The 20,572-nt window shown below is 35.4% G+C and overlaps 1 protein-coding gene, 1 non-coding gene and 1 pseudogene across 2 annotated transcripts; all 3 read left to right on the forward strand.

The window, feature by feature from the left end:
* Positions 1-10,144: 10,144 nt before the first annotated feature.
* LOC120070053 (putative germin-like protein 2-1) lies at positions 10,145-17,062 on the forward strand (annotated as a pseudogene).
* Positions 17,063-17,252: 190 nt separating this feature from the next.
* On the forward strand, positions 17,253-17,325 carry TRNAV-UAC (transfer RNA valine (anticodon UAC)). Its single transcript has one exon. It is a non-coding gene; the product is annotated as a tRNA-Val (tRNA).
* Positions 17,326-19,111: 1,786 nt separating this feature from the next.
* Positions 19,112-20,105, forward strand: LOC150036959 (putative germin-like protein 2-1). Its single transcript, XM_090312126.1, has 2 exons — positions 19,112-19,273; positions 19,389-20,105. The coding sequence occupies exons 1-2, from the start codon at positions 19,162-19,164 to the stop codon at positions 19,922-19,924; spliced, it is 648 nt and encodes a 215-aa protein (XP_090168252.1). The 5' UTR covers positions 19,112-19,161; the 3' UTR covers positions 19,925-20,105.
* The last annotated feature ends 467 nt before the right edge of the window (positions 20,106-20,572 follow it).

Raw genomic sequence — 20,572 nt, forward strand, 5'->3', positions numbered from 1 at the left:
ACCCTATTTTGAAAATCAAATTCTTTTAATTTAATAAAATGTAATAGAATGGATAGTTTCAGAAACTCACTTTGAAATGTCAAGTATTTAGGCCTAATTTGAGGTTTAGTATAGCCCTTAAAATAACTAGTTTATTACTATGGATGTGTGCTATCAATCTTATGTGTGTATATATATATATATATATATATATATATATATATATTTTTTATTGGGAGATTTTTAAAAATAAAAAGATAAAAGAATAAAAGAAATTATTTACACAAAATAGTAAAATTTTAATCTTTTTTTATAGAGGCTAATAGAAGTCTATTAGTATCTATAAGAGATAGAAACTGATAGAAGTCTAACATTAATAGAAGTTACAAAAATTTATCAATGTTTTTACCTTGTTTCTTATCCTTTTCATACGATTATTCACATTTATCTTTCCATACATTTAGCACATTAGTATCACAATCTCAGAAGTAAAATATAATATAATTATAACTTAAAGAAATAATTAATAATATATTAGATAAAATTAGAGCTTTAATTTTGACATAGCAAAGTTATATAATTTTACGTTCCTTTGCAACAACTTTTTAAAATATATATTCAGTATTTTAGAAAAGATAAAAGTTTGATTTTATTTCACAATGTGGGTATTATTATTTTGTGATTTTGTTAAATCAAATTTTTGTTGGGAAATTTTTTATTTAAATATTATTTTTAGTTCCAAATATTGTTTAATTAAATAAATAAATAAAGGTGATGGTGCTAGGGTGATTATGAACTCAATTCATTTTTTTAGAATTAAAATATGTATGTTGTATTATATTATATAAATTATACATTATTACAAAATATTTAGAAATAAATTGATAATATTTTAGAATTAATCTAATATTTAGTGGGTAATTACCGTACCACTAGTTTTATAGTTTATAAATATAGTATCAAACACATTTAAAATAAATTTTTAAATTAGCTTTTTTTTCCGAGTAAAAGGAACTTTTATTAAGGCCTTAATGTGCTCAAATAAGAAGGTACATATTGTTCAGCTAGATGAATGAGACTAGGAGGAAAGAGATCCACCCAAACTCCTTCACAAGACTTTTCTTAGGATACTTAGCAATGGAATCAACAACAAGATTATATTTTCTAGGAACACGTATGAAGGTAATACAGGTAGGGATCGAATCCCGACCGGAAGCGTGTAAACGCCTTCCATCTCGAAATCAATTTTTGAATAAACAAAAATAGTGTTAAAAAACAGAACATATGAAGGATAAACATATGAAATAACATGCTCTGGAGAAGCTGGGAAACTAAGAAAGAATCATTCTTACCTTTGAAGATTCCCGAGTTCCACGAAAAATCCTATTTGATCTTGGCATAAGCTTCTTCTAAATCGAACTTGAATATGACCACAAGAATAACCTTGTTATTCTTAAGGATTTCAATAAAAGGATAGATGGTATCCAACTAATTGGAAGAGGAAAAAATAGAGAGATTTCTCTTAGAAAGTAAAGAGATGATTTGTATTTTGGTCGCTAGGGGAAAGTTCACCAAAATCAATTCTTGCCCTAAAAGAGCCATAAGAAAGAATTTATATGGAGAAAGGTTAACCTTTTCAACAAGTTTTTCCATATTTATCCATGTGCTCAATTAATTAAATAACGTTTATTTAATTAATTAGCACATTAATTAAATAACCATCTATATATTAAATCCAATCTAACGTATATATTTACTTAACATAAATAAACATCATATGTTTATATGTATCACCTCTCTATTAATTTAATTAATTAATTCTTTATGAATCTAATTCACTTGAATTAAATATTTGAATTTCACTCAAATATATCTCTCCAACTTAATTTAAATTATAGATCACATCCATAATCAATCACATATTAATCACATTAATATACAATTTTCTCAAATTGATTTAAACAATTCAAATCATTCATTTTTAATATCCTTTAGTGAGCTAACGAGTGGACTTGGTGGACCTGCAAATCAGAAGTTCCAACGATATGAGATTAATGGGCTAAACTCATTAACCAAATTAATCAATATTCGTCAACTGTGGTACACTCCACTAAAGACCCATAGATGCACTCTTCTTGCTGCAGATATATTTCTGTTTCCACGGATATAAACCAATATCAGCAAGTTAGCCCTTCACAAGTATCCATAACACCAACTGGGTCAAATTACCGTTTTATCCTTGGCTTGCCTCTGTATCCTTAAGTACGAGTGCTCCTCTAAACAACTTGTTTATGAAACCAATAAACAGAAACCCCTCTTAGGCCAATTAGAGGGTAAGGCCCTTTGTTCAAGTCCTGGAGATAACACTTAAGGGAACACTCATCTACTTACCCTGAAGTCGAGAAAAAGTGAATTCTATCTTATATTATTATGTTTCCAGCTCTGCACTCGGTCTTGTCCCAAAATTGAGTGGACAAACTGCCCACTCTCACCCATATAAATCAAAGGACAATCACTCATTAACAGGACTTCATAATACACTCAGGATTAAGACTAAGTTGCCTAGGTCATCCAATTGAAATAGGAACCAAACTAGTTAACGACGTTACATCTAATGGTTACTATTTTGCAGTTCGGTCTTATGCAAACATATTGCATAGGATACCCCCACTTGCGTGTCACCTACATGAACGTGTTGAATCATTGTGTCTGTATCAAATACAAAGTGGGTCGTATCCATAGTATCACCAAAATAAGGTACCCAACCTTATCCCTAGACTATAAACCCTTTAGGATGTTTCTTGAACATTGATCCTTATATATCTCCATATATAGTTTAAGACTCATAAGACAACCTTGAATGTTAGTTTATCGGATTTAGGATTATTAAGATAAAATAGAATACAACACAATCAATAACATTTATCAAATTAACATCGATAACTCTTTATTGATGATGATCAATTGATAGCATTTATTATCTACGAGTTTTAGGGCATAAAACCCAATAATACATTCAAAGAGAACTACAAAAAGACTTAATTTATTCTATCCATATTCCAATTTTATTTAGGACTTTATTGTTTCCATTTAATAATGAAATCGTTTATTGACGATAAGATTGGGCGATAACATGGGAGAAATTCAGTGTAATGGTTAACTTCACACTTTCGAGAACGACAAGAATTTCTGAGATTGAAGATTCAAGATTAGAGTCTAGGTGAAATGCTGAAAAAGAAAAATCGATCCATTCAAATCTCGAAATCTGAAGCAAGATCCATAGCTGAGGAATAAAAAATCCAAGCAATATTTGTGTTCAAGGCAATAAAATCTTAGGGGGAGGTGACCAACTCAACTTGTTTGTTGTAGGTTTCTTTATGGATTCCTTTACAATTATTACTTCTATTTGCAAAATTGTTATTATTTATGGTAGTCTAAGATCCATTTGCTTTTGATGTTAGGAAGGGCAACTGATTTATCATTAATAATGGAATTTCGATCGTTCCAAAGGGACCACATCCAATGGCAATCAATTCAAGATTTTCCTGCGAACAAGCATCATTAAGGGCACACCATCTGTCAATGAAGTTATTGTTAAAATCTGCAAAGATTAATGGGATATTCAAGATATGACGTCAAACTTCTTTTACTCTAGTATAGCTGAAAATATTATGATCGTTAGACAATAGTGAAGATGAGTAGATTGGGCAATCAGGTATAATACTGAGACCCTTATTTAATAGAGTTTACCTATATGGTATAATATTTTTAAGAATACTCCAAATAGAATGTTTTATTTTCAAAGGAATCTTAAGCTTCCATAGAGATTTCCCGATCTTTTCCATATTATTGTTGCTCGAAGAACATTCATATAATTGAGATCTTTGATACCACTTAGATCCATACTTCACAGAGTAGGATCTATGTCTATCGTGGTGCCGAATCCATCTATCATTAAGCTTTATGTTTATGGGAAGATTTCTAATAATGTTTGCATCTTCAATAGTTGTTGCTTTTAAAAGATCATAGTTCCATTCACCATTTTCAGAAATAAAATCTGTCACCATCCAATCTTGAAATCTGATATCAAAACAAGTAGGTTTATAGGGGATCTCTTTAGATAGTTAGGACTTTGAAAACATTTTTATTGAGTTATCCTTTAAAACTTTATATCGTAAGCCTTCTTTTAGGAAGGAACAACCCTACATTAGTTTGGACCATAAATAAAATGCTTTCCTTCTAGCTATAGCTTTAGTTATACAACAGTCTTTATAATAAATGCTTTTAAAGAATCTAGAGACTAAAGAGTTTGATTAATCTATGAGCCTCCATACTTTCTTTGCAGTTAAAGCTCGCTTGAAGCCATCTAGATCTCAAAAATTAAGGCCTTCTAAGACTTTAGATAAACACAAATCAATCCATTTAATCCAATGAATTTTCCTTGTTAAAAGTAGAACCCTACCAAAAATGAAAGAAATTCTTGGCTATTTCTGAACAAAACTATTTGAGAAGTTTAAAAAGGCTCATACAATAAGTAGGAATTGTTTGACCAATGCTCTTAATATGGATTTCCTTCCCTACTGTTGAGAAAAATGAAGCTTTCCATCCTTGCATTATTTTCCAAGCTTTGTCAATGATGAATTTGATTTCTTTACTTTTACTTCTGGATAGAGAGGAAGGAAGACCAAGATAGTGCCTTAGGTCGTCCACATTTGGACACCTAAAATATTGTTGAGAAATGTGCTTCTCTTTTTGTGAACATTCGGTTAAAAAAGCATAGTTGATTTGTCATGGTTAATCTTTGCTCCTGATGCTTATTCAATTTTTTAAAGGATGTATTTCAAAATTGAGCAGTCTTGTTTTGTTGCTTGAAAAAAGATAATGTTATCATCAGCAAACAATAGAAGAGGATGGTCGGACTTGATGGATGTATTGAGAGACTTAAAAGAGAGCACAAAGGGTGGTGAGTTAGTAAGAGAAGATAAACCCTCAATAACTAAAAGGTATAAGTAAGGAGAAAGAGGGTCCCCTGACAAATGCCTCTACTTGAGGTGAAAAAGTTTGGTGCTCCACCATTAAAAAGTATTGAGAACTTGGCTGAAGAGATACAATTATATATAAGAGAAACAAAGTTAGAAGAAAACATAATTGAATCATTAAAGGTTTTAAGAAATTCCATTCAAGTTTATCATATGCTTTGCTAAAATCAAGTTTTAAGGCTGCAACTCCTTGTTTGCCAAATTTTAATGATGTTCAACGATCAAAAGTGTATTTTCGAGTAATATTAAAAATGACAAAAGTGATTTTGACGATTTTAATGTTGCTAAACGAGGCCAAGCTCAGTTTAGTAAGCATGGGAGAGTGTATCCATTATATATCCTTCTTACTTTCAAAAAATAAAAAATAAAAAAGTCCAACATCGTGATCTTGGGAAAAAAAAAATCCAGTTTTCCCAAGATATATACACACAATAATATGTTGTTTTTTTTAAAATATTTAAAAAAAAAAAATTGTAAGTGTTTGACCATCTCTTAACTAATTGACCGACTTTTTCCCCTTCAGTTAAAAAATTGAGCAAAAATAGTAAAACTGATAAAAATATTGTCAAGTATAGAAAAATGTCAATGTCTATTAGTGATAAACCGTGATAGACTTTTATCACTGACACTGATAAATATCTACCGCGATCTATCACTGATAAAAAGTGACATTTTACTATATTTATAAATAAGTTGACTCATTTTTCTTTATTTGAAAGCAATCCAAACTAAAAAGAACAACTTAGATAGAACATAAACTTACCTTTTATTTTTCACTTAATATAATATTTTACCTTTTTCACATAGGCAAGGATTTGAGAAAGTAAAAATTAATATAATAGAAGTTTACCAAGTCTGTCTCATGATTAAATTAATTAATGACCAACCATAACCCATGAATTAATATGTCATTGGCGGCCCATCTTCTCCATGTCCTAAAGCAAACTCTTAATTCTACCAATTAATTAAGTTCACACAACTCTATTTTTTTCCCTTTAAAAAAAATCCTCATCCTCCATTATTATTCCCCTTATAAAACCCACAACCTTCATATTATTTCATATCACCTCAAGTACTCTTTCTCACATAACCTACTCTCAACTCTTCATTTTCTTTTTTGCTCTCTCCCAACTTCAAAACCCTCCATTCATATGGCTTCTCAACTTCTCTTTTCAGCTCTCTTTTTACTTTGTTGTTTTTCTATGGCTTTTGCCTCTGATCCTTGTCAACTCCAAGCTGCATCGCTGATCTAAATAGCCTTGATAATCAAAAACTTATAAACACTACTTCCACCTATATAGTTTGATCTTAATTCTATTTCTTAACTTTTCAAAATATAAACCTTTGTTTTTAAGTCTAAAGAAAAACCTTACTATATATGTCGTTATTGAAGGAACAGTGAAGTTTGAATGCGGATGCGTGATCATCCCATTTTTATTTTTACAAAATAAAAATTATAGTACAAAAATTATGCATCAAACAAGAAATTTACAACATGCTAAAACATAAAAGATTAGGGAAGAAATTTGCTTACCCTTGAAGAATAACTTCTTCACATAAATAATTTTCGATCTATTACGAACACTTCAATGAGGACACCACAAAGCAGAGTGATAACGGGCAGAAATGCACGTTATTACAGTGCTAAGTTATTAAACAATGAAGGTTTGTATTGATAAAATATATAAAATTGCGTCAAAAAAGCATTAAGTTCATAATATTGTGGTCGCATGCGTCCATCGCATGAAAACAGTTAACTTATGTATTTTTGTGCAGAAATGCGTTGACGCAAGGCAGAAAACGCGATCACAAGAAATCAACAGTCGAACATAGCGTTACCACAAGGCTTTGCGGTGATTTATGCTCGCAAAAATCTGCTAAAGAAGGATTGTCGCATAGAGCCGGCGCAATTTAGTGGGCGCAACTGGGTGAAAAGCATAATAAATCACGATGGGACAGAAAGCTGATGACGGTCGAGTTCGAATTAAGTTGACAAGCCGCTAACGAACTACTGTAGCAAGTACATTCAACTTTTCGGTGACAAATATTTGATGCATCAAACAGAGAATTAATGTCATCCCATCAGTGCAATCATAAAAAAGAAGTCTTTCACCCCGAAGCTCTATAAATACTGAAGGAAACCTTCAGTGAAGAAGTTCGGACAGTTAGATAATTCTCCCTTAGATAGAAATAGCTTTGTTCATTGTTTTCCTTTTTACTTAGAAGGCAGAGCAAGAGAAGGGAAGAGACGCTGAAAGATCGCTCTAGTTAGCTCAAGAGAGAACCCAGAGGCGTGAAAAAGCAGAGGGAGGGTCGACTCTCACGAGAGCGAAATATCTTTTGAACAGAGTAGAGAAGAACAGTGTAAAAGCCTTGGGAAGCAAGAGATTGCTACCAGGCTCTTTATTCTCATTTCACATTAGTTTTTGTATTTAACCTCTATATCTATAAAATGGAACTTGTTTATCTACATCTGTTCACTCTTTTAAAAGCACGCATGAGTAACTAAATTTATCGAATGGGTTGAGAAGAACTAAGCTAACATGACCTAGGATCTTCATTGCATGTGATTATCTTGTCTTATGTTGAGCCCAACATCCCTTTAGAGCTATTCGAGAAGGATTCTAAACAAAGAACCTAAGACTTGAGAAAGCTAGGTTAGAATCTAAACTCGAGAGAGCGAGATTAGATCTGCATAAGCGAGAGATAGGGAATTAGAGATAAGCTCTGTTTTCCAACATGCATCGCATGAACCCTAGAGATAGGTTATGATATTATGTGGTCACCTTATTTGTGTGTGTGTCAATTGTCATCGCATATATAAGAATAGAGGCTTATGTGTAGGTCCTATATCCCTTATCGCATATATCACATGCGTTTTAGAACTAGAAGCATAGCATTTGCGTTGAGAGATGATTTTTTATTGTATGTGTGTTGCATGATCGCATACATGAACGCAATCTTAGGAAGTGTTAGCTGAACCCCTTCTCACCCCGTTCCCTGCATATTCATCGCATCTTCCGTATTATCAACTCTTGTCTTAACTCCACCACATACATTTATTTTATACCGCAAATAACAACCCAAAACAACTCTTTGATTTATTGGTTACCGCAAGGTCTTCTTAAAATTATCACCACATATCGTTTTCCTTAGTCTCTGAGTTCGACCTTGGACTTGCCAGGAAATTCAGTAGGATTTATACTTAGATTCTGCTGAGAAAACTTGTTGCACAACGCATTCCCATCACTGCAATTTATTTCATTATTTCACCACATAAAATAACGCATCATGTTTTGGCGCCGTTGCCGGGGACTTCGGCAATTCAGTGTGCTAATGGTAATTTTTCTGATTTTTTTACAGCTCTCAATCTCTGGCGAATTACAACCCAGAGATTGAGAGGGCGTTTCGACGTAGATTAAGAGATAGCCGCTAGCAACAACAACCAAATAAAGACGATATGGCGGAGCAGCCTGGAAATGGAGCACCAAACGTAAACAATGTCATGGCGAATCCAATCCTACTAGCAAACGATCGCAATAGGCCCATTCGGGACTATGCATCGCTAAACCTCTACGATTTCTCCCCCAGGAATCATAAGGCCCGCCCTTGATGGATCTCGATTCGAAATGAATCTGGTGATGCTGCAGATGATCCAGACTACTAAATGAAACTGGTGATGCTGTAGATGATCCAGACTACTGGACAATTCGGAGGAAGGCGTGGTGAGGACCCGCACACCCACCTCCGGAGCTTCATAGAAATCTGTAACACTTTTGTGTTCCCGAATATCTCTACCGAAGAAGTTCGACTAACTTTGTTTCCGTTTTCTTTGTGTGATCAGGCACGAAAATGGGCGTATTCTCTCAAACCAGGGGAGATCACTTCCTGGGAACAAGTAGTAGAGAAGTTTATGAAGAAATATTTCCCACCAACTGAAAATGCCAGGAAAAGGAAATTAATAATCAATTTTGAACAGGACATGGACGAATCGCTCAACGATGCCTGGGCGAGGTTTAAGAGGTTGGTAAGGGACTGTCCACACAACGGATTACCAGACTGCTTGCAAATGGAGATCTTTTATCACGGATTAAATCCCGCTTTGCAGACTGCTGCCAATGCGACAGCCACTGGAATCTGCTAAACAAAACGTATGATGAAGCCAAAAACATCCTCGATTGCATCTCTAAAAATCATGAGGACTAGAGAGAGAGCGATCAGAGATTGAGAATAAAGGATAATGACGCAAATAATGGTGCTATCGCATCACTTCAGAGTCAGATGACTGCGATGATGAACTTGATACAGAGAATCGTAATCAACAGCCCAACACTGCATAATGGGCAAGTGAACGCAATCAATCAGACTGCCGCGAGGTGTGCGAATTACGGTGAAGGACACACGATGGAGGAATGCCCGCAAAATCCACAGTCTATTTATTTTGTGAAGAATAATCCATTCTTGAACACGTACAACCCTGGGTGGAGAAACCACCCCAACTTTGCGTCAAAAAATCAGCAGCAAAATTTCCAATCAGTGGTGCAAAAAGAAGGGCCTCCCGAATTTTTTCCGCGAAATAACGGTCAGACAAGTAATCAAGTCAGCAATTCGCAGACACCGCAAACTTGCTCCTTAGAAAGTTTTCTGAAGCAATATATCGAGAAGAACAAAACTGTGCTTCAAAACCAGGCGACGTTTATTCGCAACCTGGAATTACATATGAGGCAGATTGCAAGCGAACTCAAGAACAGACCGCAAGGGACCCTGCCGAGTTCAACAAAACTCCCACGCAACCCAGGGGGTACGGGTAAAGAGCAGTGTCAAGTGGTGACATTGCGGAGTGGAAAGACTGTGGTAGGGGAGAAGAAGGAGCCTAGCCGGACTGCTCCAATTGTGCTGGAACCTGAGATGGCGGTGGCTCGAGAAGAAGAAGGAGAAAAAAAGTGATAAAGCCAGAGATTGTGTCCACCTCAGAGCCAAAAGAACAGGGGACTCTGAGAGTACAATTGCCACCTTTCCAACAGAGCCTCCGAAAGAAGAAAAATGACGAGGTACAGTACCAACGCTTCATGAATATGTTAAAACAATTACATATTAATATTCCGTTAACTGAAGAAATTGAGGAGATGCCCGCATATGCAAAGTTTCTAAAAGATATGGTGACAAGGAAGAGAGGCACTGGTAAGTTTGCCACGGTGGGTTGACGTAGAGCTCCAAATCTATAATCCCACCGAAGATGCGCGATCCTGGGAGTTTTACTATACCTTGCTCCATTGGAGGATTATACATCGGGCAAGCGTTGTGTGATCTTGGAGCCAGCATCAACTTGATGCCTCTGTCAATCTTTAAGCAGCTGAATGTGGGGCAACTTGCACCAACGACAGTGACTTTTCAATTAATCATAGATCTCTGGTGCATCCAAAGGGGAAGGTGAAGGATGTGTTGGTAACAATTGACAAATTTATATTACCAGTCGACTTTATCATCTTGGACTACGAAGCCGGCAAGGATGTGTCTATCATCTTGAGGCGACCATTTTTATCAACTGGTCGTGCCCAAATTGATGTACACAAAGGAGAGATCATCTTGAGCGTAAATAGACAGAAGGTCAAGTTCGACATTATCCGTGCCATGAAGTATCTTGATGAAGAAGACCTGAATGAATCTGACGATGACCAGAGTTTGAATGAAGAAGAAAAGCCTGAAGACGAAAACAAAGATGAGGATGCGATCGCATCCATTGTTGCATGCAATGCGATCATAAAAAGAACAAACAAGGAAGATGAGATGATCGCAACCCAAGAAGAAGAGCCAACAGTAAATGAAGAAAGAAAAACAACGCAACCATCCCTAAAACAACCACCATTAATAGAGCTGAAGACCCTGCCCAACCCCCTAAAATATGTATTTCTAGGGCAGAATGAAAAGCTACCAGTTATTATTTCCTCTGAACTTAATGAAGACCAAGAGAATGCGCTGTTGAGCATTCTGAGAAAATATGTGTGAGTGATTGGTTGGACGCTTGCAGACATTCGAGGAATTAGCTGCGCATACTTTATGCATCGAATTCGTCTTGAAGAAAACCACAAAGGATCGATCGAACATCAGTGCAGACTCAACCCTGCGATGAAAGAGGTCGAAAAGAAGGAGATAATCAAGTGGTTAGATGCGGGCATCATCTATTCGATAGCAGATAGCACATGGGTCAGCCCCGTGCAGTGCGTGCCGAAAAAAGGTGGGATGACGGTAGTCCCTAACGCAAATAACGAGCTGATACCGCAAAGGATCGTCACGGGATGGCATATTTGAATGGACTACCGCAAGCTGAATGTGGCAACGAAGAAAGATCATTTCCCTTTATCTTTCATTGACCAAATGTTGGATCGACTAGCTTGAAATGACTTCTACTGCTTTTTGGATGGGTATGCCGGTTATAATCAGATTATGATTGCTCCCAAAGGTCAGGACAAGACCACATTCACCTGCCCGTATGGAACTTTCGCTTTTCGCCGCATGCCATTCGGCCTCTGCAATGCGCCAATCACTTTCCAAAGGTGCATAATGGCCATCTTTTTAGAATATCTTCAAAACTCCGTAGAAATATTCATGGACGACTTCTCTGTATATGGGCACACATACGAAGTCTGTCATGCCAACTTGAAGAAGATATTGAAAAGATGTGAGGAGATGAATCTTGTACTTAATTGGGAGAAATGTCATTTTATGGTGAAAGAGGGCATTGTGCTGGGGCATAAGGTGTCTAGGGACAGGTTAGAGGTGGACAAGGCAAAAATTGAAATAATTAAAAAGCTCCCACCTCCAACAAGTGTAAAGACTGTAAGGAGTTTCTTGGGGCATGCCAGATTTTACAGACGTTTTGTCAAGGACTTTTCAAAAATAGCTCGATCGTTGAGTGCGTTGATGAAGGCCGATAGAAAATTTGACTTTGATGACAATTGCCTCAACACATTCAGGATTTTGAAGAATGCATTGACGACCACGCCTGTGTTGATCGCACCAGATTGGACACTTCCTTTTGAATTAATGTGCGATGCGAGCGGGTATGCGATGGGAGCAGTACTAGCACAGAAGAGAAAAACAATATTACATTTCATCGCATATGCGAGTAAAACTTTGAATCTTGCTCAAACCAACTACACCATCACAGAAAAAGAGCTGCCGGCGGTAATTTTCGCGTTGGAGTAATTCAGAGCGTATTTGCTGAGAACAAAAGTATTCATCCACACTGACAACTCAACGATAAAATATTTGATGACAAAGAAGGACGTGAATCCAAGGTTGATTAGATGGGTTCTCCTCCTCCAGGAATTCGATATAGAAATAATTGATTGCAAGGGGACAGAGCACCAAGTTGCGGATCACTTATCCAGATTGAAAAATCCAGAGGTTGACCACAATCAGTCAGAGGTGAGTGCGGTGTTCCCAGAGGAGCAGCTATTTCATATAGAAGAATTGCCATGGTACGTAGACGTGGTAAATTATCTGGTTTGCTAGCAATTTCCCGAAGATTACACCGACCACCAAAAGAGGCGGCTCAGGCATGAATGTAGATCATACTTTTGGGATGAGCCAAATCTGTATAAGAAGGGAGCAGACCAGATTCTGCGACTATGTGTACCGAATGCTACTCAACAACGTATATTATCGCAATGTCATGATTCACCATATGGCGGGCACTTTGGAGGCCAACGCACCGCAGCTAAAGTATTGCAAAGTGAATACTATTAGCCAACACTGTTTAAGGATGCAAATGACTACGTGATGAAGTGTGACTGGTGCCAATGCACGGATAACATTTCATGGAAACATGCGATGCCTATGAACACCATTTTGGAACTAGAGTTGTTCGACGTCTGGGGCATTGATTTCATGGGACCATTCCCACCATCGAATGGTCAAAATTATATTTTGTTAGCCGTCGACTACGTGTCCAAGTGGGTAGAAGCAGTGGCATGCGCCGCAAGCGATACGGCGGTAGTCTTTAAATTCTTAAAGAAAAACATTTTCACTCGTTTTGGCACTCCACGTGGCATAATAAGTGACGAAGGCTCCCACTTTGTCAATCACACTGTCAAATAATTGCTGCACAAATATAATATCCTTCATAAAGTGGCCACCGCATACCATCTGCAGACGAATGGTCAGGCCGAAGTGTCCAACCGAGAGATCAAGCTAATATTGGAGAAGGTGGTGAAGCCTTCGCGAAAGGATTAGGCAAGAAAGTTGGACGATGCGTTGTGGGCATACTAGACTGCCTATAAGACACCCATAGGCATGTCTTCGTATGCGTTGGTATTTGGTAAAGCATGTCATTTACCACTAGAGCTGAAGCACAAAGCATTGTGGGCGGTGAAGAATCTAAACTTTGACTTAAAGACAGCAGGAGAAGCGAGAAAACATCAATTGGTCGAGCTGGAGGAATGAAGGATTAACGCATAAGAATGCAAAGATCTACAAGGAGCACACAAAGTGTTGGCACGACAAACAAATATGCGGGAAGAACCTTCAAGTCGGGCAAAAGGTCTTACTATTTAACTCGCGACTACGGCTCTTCCCTGGGAAATTAAAGTCACGTTGGTCCGAACCTTTCATAGTGAGAAAGGTATTCCCGCATGGCGCGGTCGAGTTATCTAATGATGACGGAACCAACATATTCAAACTTAATGGGCAATGAGTAAAAGTATATCACGAAGAAGACTGGCATTGCGAGGTTGCCTCTGTGGACCTGAGAAACTCTGAAGAGAAAAAAGTGGGTGGTCCCTGGCTATCAAGCGATTTAAATCCATCAGGGACGCAAGTTTTGTGAAGTATCCGTTGAAATCTTGAAATCTTAAACTTATCTACTCCTTAGTATTATCATTTCACTATCTTTTTGCTTATCTAAAAAAAAAAAAAGAGAAAAATTTTGTTAACTCTGTTTTCTTTAATATTATTTGACCTTCTCAATGTTTTTCTTGCAACGATCGAGGTGAACGATTGCGGAGGCGCTACACGAAGATGCAACTATTTTATGCCGTCACCGCAATGCAAAGAACAGAGATCACCGCAAAGCAGGATGCATCAACAAATAATGCGGGCGACAACGTAAATTTGGGGGTTGTATCTTTCCTTAACTTTAGTCCAAATTTCGTTATCGCATCGCATTTTAATTTTGAAAGTTTTATCACCGCATCCTCTTTGGTTACCGCAATCATTTAACATTGATCAATTTAGTAAGTCATCGCATGCTTTCTCTTTGCCAATTATGATTTCAATGATGAAACACATGCTTCTATTTTTTCGTATACACTAGAGTCAACTTAATTTTAGGACAGTCACCTCATGAAATATTTCTAGAAGTTAGTGGGTTGTTAGCTTTCTTTCAAACTGACTCTTTATGAAACCTCTTAAGAACATCGCATGACTTCTTTCAATCTTTTGGCAATGAGGACATTGCCAAAAGATTGAATTTGCGGGTGAAGTATTTATTTTCGACCATGCTATTTTTAGCTTACCTAAAAAAAAACCATAACATTGCGATCGGATCCTACTCGTAGTTGGATGTCCGCATGACATACGTGGGGGCAAGCCAAAAAAAAGGTAGGAATCGTGATCAACGCATAAAAAAATGACCACAACTCCGCTGCCAAATGGGTATGAGTTCATTGCATGCGATTATCTTGTCTTATGTTGCACCCAACATCCCTTTAGAGCTACTCGAGAGAGAGTCTAAAGAAAGAACCTAAGACTTGAAAGAGCTAGGTTAGAATCTAGACTCGAGAGAGCGAGATTAGATCTGCATAAGTGAGAGATAGGGACTTAGAGATAACCTCTGTTTTCCAACATACATCGCATGCACCCTAGAGATAGGTTATAATATTATATGGTCGCCTTATTTGTGTGTGTGTCAATTGTCATCACATAAATAAGAATAGAGGCTTATGTGTAGGTTCTATAACCTTTATCACATATGTCGCATGTGTTCTAGAACTAGAAGCCGTAGTATTTGCGTTGAGAGATGATTTGCTATTGTATGTGTGTTGCATGATCGCATACATGAATGAAATTCTAGGAAGATTTAGCTGAACCCCTTCTCAACCCGTTCCCTGCATATTCATCGCATCTTCCGTATTATCAACTCTTGTCTTAACTCCGCTGCATACATTTATTTTATACCGCAAACAACAACCCAAAACAACTCTTTGATTTATTGGTTACCGCAAGGTCTTCTTAAAAATTATCACCGCATACCGTTTTCCTTAGCCCTGAGTTCGACCCTGGACTTGCCAGGAAACTCAGTAGGATTTATACTTGGATTCTGCTGAGAAAACTTGTTGCACAATGCATTCCCATCACCGCAATTCATTTCATTATTTCACCACATAAAATAACGCATCACGGAGCCTTTTGTATTTTCTTTTGGGTAGAGAATTTGCAAGAGATGTGGGCTTTACTTCTTTTGGAAGAGAGAGGAGGAATTTGAGAGGAAATTTTTTTTTGGGATGATTTTTTTGTAAAACTAACAAAATGTTCTATTCTCCCTTGGTTAGGAGAAGAAAACGTGAAAAAGAAAACCGACCCCCTACACGTACAAATACCACTATATTTACTATTGGGCCAAAATTATCGTTTTACCCTTATAGTTACATCTAACCCCTTAAGAACCATGACTAGACCCCTTTCGTGCCAAAAGAGGGTGTGACACAATATTGTTCAAGCCCTGGAATCAGTCCTTAAGGGAGAAATTTATCTACTTACTTCGACGTTAGGGAATGAGTGAATTTCATCTAGTGTAGTTGTGTTTCCAGCTCTCTAGTTAGACGAATCCCCCAAATGATATGCTTATTGAATCAGCGATTTGGCCACTCTCATCCATACAAATCAAAGGATCTTTTTCATAGACAAGAGTTCACAATTCACTCAGGATTCAGGTCACGCCACCTAAGGTTATCCTGGTGAAACGTAAGTCTCTATTATGAACGACGCTATATAACGAGACTAGTCATTTCGTGGTTCGGTCTTATACAAACTTCTTTATGTAGAATACCCCCGCTCACATGTCTCTACATGAATGATCAGGGTCCAATCATTTGTAGCACTTTATAAAAATTGTAACATCTACAAACTGGGTTGTATTCATAGTGTTACCAGGATAATGATCAAGGTCCAGCCTTATCCATCTGCTACGGACTATTTAGGTTATTACTTAAACATGATCCACCTGTATGTTGCTACATACATATTTAAGCTACAGAAGATAACTTTGGATGTTATTTTATTGGTTTTGTGGGTTAATGCTACTAAATGTCAAATAAAATATTTCATATTTTATTAAATAAATAAAATCCTTTGTACATTACAAGTACAAACTACAGAACCTACGAGATATAGGGTATCAACCCCAACAGTTATAACTATTTTCATCATCGTCAAATAGGATCACCTAAAAAATATAATTATATATCATTATAACTAACAATTTCAATGCTCAGATATATTAATATGGACTAAAGATTTTATCTTTTCACAGTGAAAGTGAATGGTCTAATTTGCAAGAACCCCAACTTGGTGGAAGCTAAGGACTTTTTCTTTAATGGGTTGCATGTGGCCAAGGACACCAACACCCCTACTGACTCTCAAGTAACTCCAGTGAACGTGGTCCAAATCCTAGGACTCAACACCCTTGGTATCTCTATGTCTCGCATGACTTTGCCCCATGGGGCATCAATGCTCCCCATACCCACCCACGTACTACCAAGATCTTGATGGTCCTTGAAGGCAAGCTCTTGGTTGGATTTGTCACTTCCAATCCTGAGAACCGTTTGATCACCAAGACATTGCACAAGGGTGACGTCTTTGTTTTCCCCGTGGGTTTGATTCCATTCTAACAAAATAGTGGTCATCGTCACGCTGTTGCCATTGTAGCATTGAGTAGCCAAAACCGAGATGTTATTACCATTACTAATTCAGTTTTTGGATCGAAGCCTGACATCCCCATTGATATCCTTGCAAAGGCTTTCCAAACTGATCCCACTACAGTATAATTTTAGTGCAGTATAATTTTTCTCATATTTTATTTATTTATTTTTAAAAATTATATTATTTATATGCTATGTAATAACTTTTGGTTCACATAATCAATGATGGATCTAAAGTATCAATACATTATTGATTTAAATATTTGTGGTCACTTTAAGTGAGTATATTGTTATTAAGCCTAAATTAAACATCAATGTTGCTGTGGTGTAGTGGTTATCACGTTAGTCTTACACACTAAAGGTCCCCAGTTCGATCCTGGGCAGCAACATTTCATTTATAATTCTTTTATACTTTTTTCCTTCTATAAAAAGGCAACTTTTAAATGATATTTTTTTCCATTTTAATATTAATGAATAAAGAAGTTAAAAATAGAGTTTAATTAGTCCAGGTTTGTATTAACTTTTAAACCAAGAATTTTGTTATTATTAGATGATATAATATTAAATTAACCATCATGCATCAATTTAAATTTTTGGGTCAATAAATGATTTCTAATTAATTAGAACTAAGGAAAACATTCTACTACAATGCAAGTATGGTTCCCACTTTGTTCATACTATAGTTTTGCATTCATAAATATTAATTTAATGGCAATAGACACTACGTCATTTTAAAAAGGATACTTAAGTGATAACTAATTAATGAGAGTACTATTCATATCATAGTTGTATTTTATAAAAATAAAATAAAAATCTTACCAAAATGAAAGGATAAAAAGTACAAAATTTTCAAATGTTGTTGAACTAAAAAGGAAACAAATATATAGTACAAAGAATTTATCAAATTTCAATGCCTAGAATTTGTCATCAATCGTTTTTCATTTTTGAGTTAAACAAAATTTATAGGAGTCGATCAAACCATTGATATTTGATATGTTAATATATATCTTATTTATTCACCTATGTTTGGACTGACTCACCTATAGGTCTCTTTTATCTATTTATCTCTCATAGTTCAATAATCCTAAGTAATTAATACAAATAATTTATCGAATTTCAAATACCTAGAATTTATCCATATATAAATATTTTTTTTCCTTTTTTGAGTTTAACGTCAAGTGAAATCAAACGATTGAGATATTTTATATGTTAGTGATATCTAATCTATTTAGCCTTGATTGACCTAAAAAATTATTTCTTTTATATATTTATTTAGTTTCGTTTAGTTGGGAGTTATAATTTAAACATTTTACCTTTTTGATAAAAGATATAATATTTTTTTTTTAACTAATTGAGCTATGCTTAAGTTGAACGATCTCTTTTATCCTTAATTATGTTTCTTTTTCACAATCATGTACAAAATCTTTTATATATATAAAAGAAGCACACACGCGTATTAAAATATATTGTTGAAGCCTAGATTTTGATCCAAAACTTACATAAAAACTAACATTATATATTTCAAGGTATTGTTATTAATTTATGATAATAGTGTAGTACATATTTTTATTCTTACGATTTAGAAGTTTAAATCTTCATACTTCACTTTCGATATTTATAAAAAATAATAATAAACTTATCAAACCAACAACATGAAAAAGTTGAAATGTTCATCTAAAATCAGTTTATCGAAACAAAAAAATTTCAACCACCAAATCATGGAAGCATTCAAATAATTCAATAAAAGTAAGTCAAATAAATTAGGCATTTATTTTAATTATTTGGTTTAAGTGTTTGACCATAATTCATATATACTTTTAACCCTGTGGATGTGGATATATCCTCTCTACTCACTACAATACTAAGTCTGATCCCTCTTGAACTCAGTCTTCATCCAAACCAAAATTAATAAACAATTAAATTATAAAGAAAACAATATATATATTCATAGTCTTACAAATGTGAAATCTCTCTAATTTGATTAATTTCCTGCCCTTACCTTACAAGTTTGATCAACTCCAACATTATTATTATTATTATTATTATTTTACTATTTCAAAAGGAAAATGTGTGTTTGTTTTAAGTTATTACCAAAATACTTAAGCCCGCCATTAATTATTAAATCTCGGTAATTGATCTATAAATAGAGCTTCCAATCGTTAATCCATTCATAAATCCAAACCAAAGCATCTATACCCTTAACTTTCTTAACAATATCATTAGCAATGGCCGCTCGAGTTTTCTTTCTCACCTTCCTTGCAATTACTTGTTCCATTGCATTGGCATCAGATCCTAGCCCACTTCAAGATTTTTGTGTGGCAGATCCAAACAATCCAGGTTAGTATATATTCTTAAATTATTCCTAGCTTTATGTCGTCCTAATAACATTGAATCTACTAGTTTCTAATTACTTTACTAATATTTTGCCATATGATTTTGTAATGACCTCCAGTGAAAGTGAATGGTGCGGTTTGCAAGGATCCCAATGTTGTGGAAGCTAAAGACTTCTTCATGAGTGGGTTGAATGTGGCAGGTGACACTAATAACCCTGTTGGCTCTGCAGTAACTCCTGCCAACGTTGTCCAAATCCCAGGGCTCAACACACTTGGCATCTCTATGGTTCGCATTGACTATGCCCCATGGGGAATCAACGCTCCCCACACCCACCCTCGTGCCACTGAAATCCTGACTGTCCTTGAAGGCACACTCTTGGTGGGCTTTGTCACCTCCAACCCAGAAAACCGTCTCATTACCAAGACATTGAACAAGGGCGATGTCTTCGTCTTTCCCATTGGACTAGTTCACTTTCAACAAAACATCGGCTATGGCCCTGCAGTTGCCATTGCAGCTTTAAGTAGTCAAAATCCAGGTGTTATTACTATTGCTAATGCTGTTTTTGGTTCAAAGCCCGACATTCCAACAAATATCCTTGCAAAGGCTTTTCAAACTGATCCTGCTATAATAGCCACCATTCAGTCAAAGTTTTAGAAAAATACCTATTAGGACACGTTAGATATTGGGGTTTTGTTTTTATTCTTCATACATGCTATTTTTCTTTCATATTGCTCATGTAATTTTATTTTCATTGAAGTTACTTTTAAAGTTTAATTCATCGTTGTATTCATTGTGTCTCTATTCAATAAATTAGACCCCTTTTGTTCACAATAAATTTATTTTTAAAGTTTATGGCAGTTTCCTCTGATCTCTTAGTTATCATTTTTAATCTTTTTAAAAGAAATATTTAAATTCTTAAGCTAAATCTTAAAAGCAACTGAAATATGAAATATAAATAAACTATTGTATGATTTTAATATTTCTTTAAAAAATATTTAAATTCTTAAACTAAATAAGAAAAATGTTACTATTTTTGACACCATGTGATAAGAAAATCACGTGTTTCATATTTGATAGTTGAATTTCCAAACCTAAAGACAATTTGGACATAAATTTCAAGCCTCGTGTATAAAACTGTTATTTATCATAATAATAAATAAATTTTGTCACTTCAGCACCCTTATTCAACTATTTCTGTTAGAGTCAAGTTTCTAACCATTTTCTCAGAAAGGACTGAAAATAGATATTAATAAATTTAAGAGTAAAAGTGAATAATATTGACACATAGAGATAATTGAAATT

The sequence above is a fragment of the Benincasa hispida genome, chromosome 3, assembly GCF_027475165.1.
Source record: "Benincasa hispida cultivar pf3 chromosome 3, pf3_genome.v1.1, whole genome shotgun sequence".
NCBI classification, from domain to species: Eukaryota; Viridiplantae; Streptophyta; class Magnoliopsida; order Cucurbitales; family Cucurbitaceae; genus Benincasa; species Benincasa hispida.

Coding starts and splice junctions, on each gene's coding strand:
- LOC150036959 (XM_090312126.1), top strand. CDS start 19,162: ATGGCCGCTCGAGTTTTCTTTCTCACCTTCCTTGCAATTACTTGTTCC. Junction 19,274..19,388: donor GGCAGATCCAAACAATCCAG/GTTAGTATATAT, acceptor AATGACCTCCAG/TGAAAGTGAATGGTGCGGTT.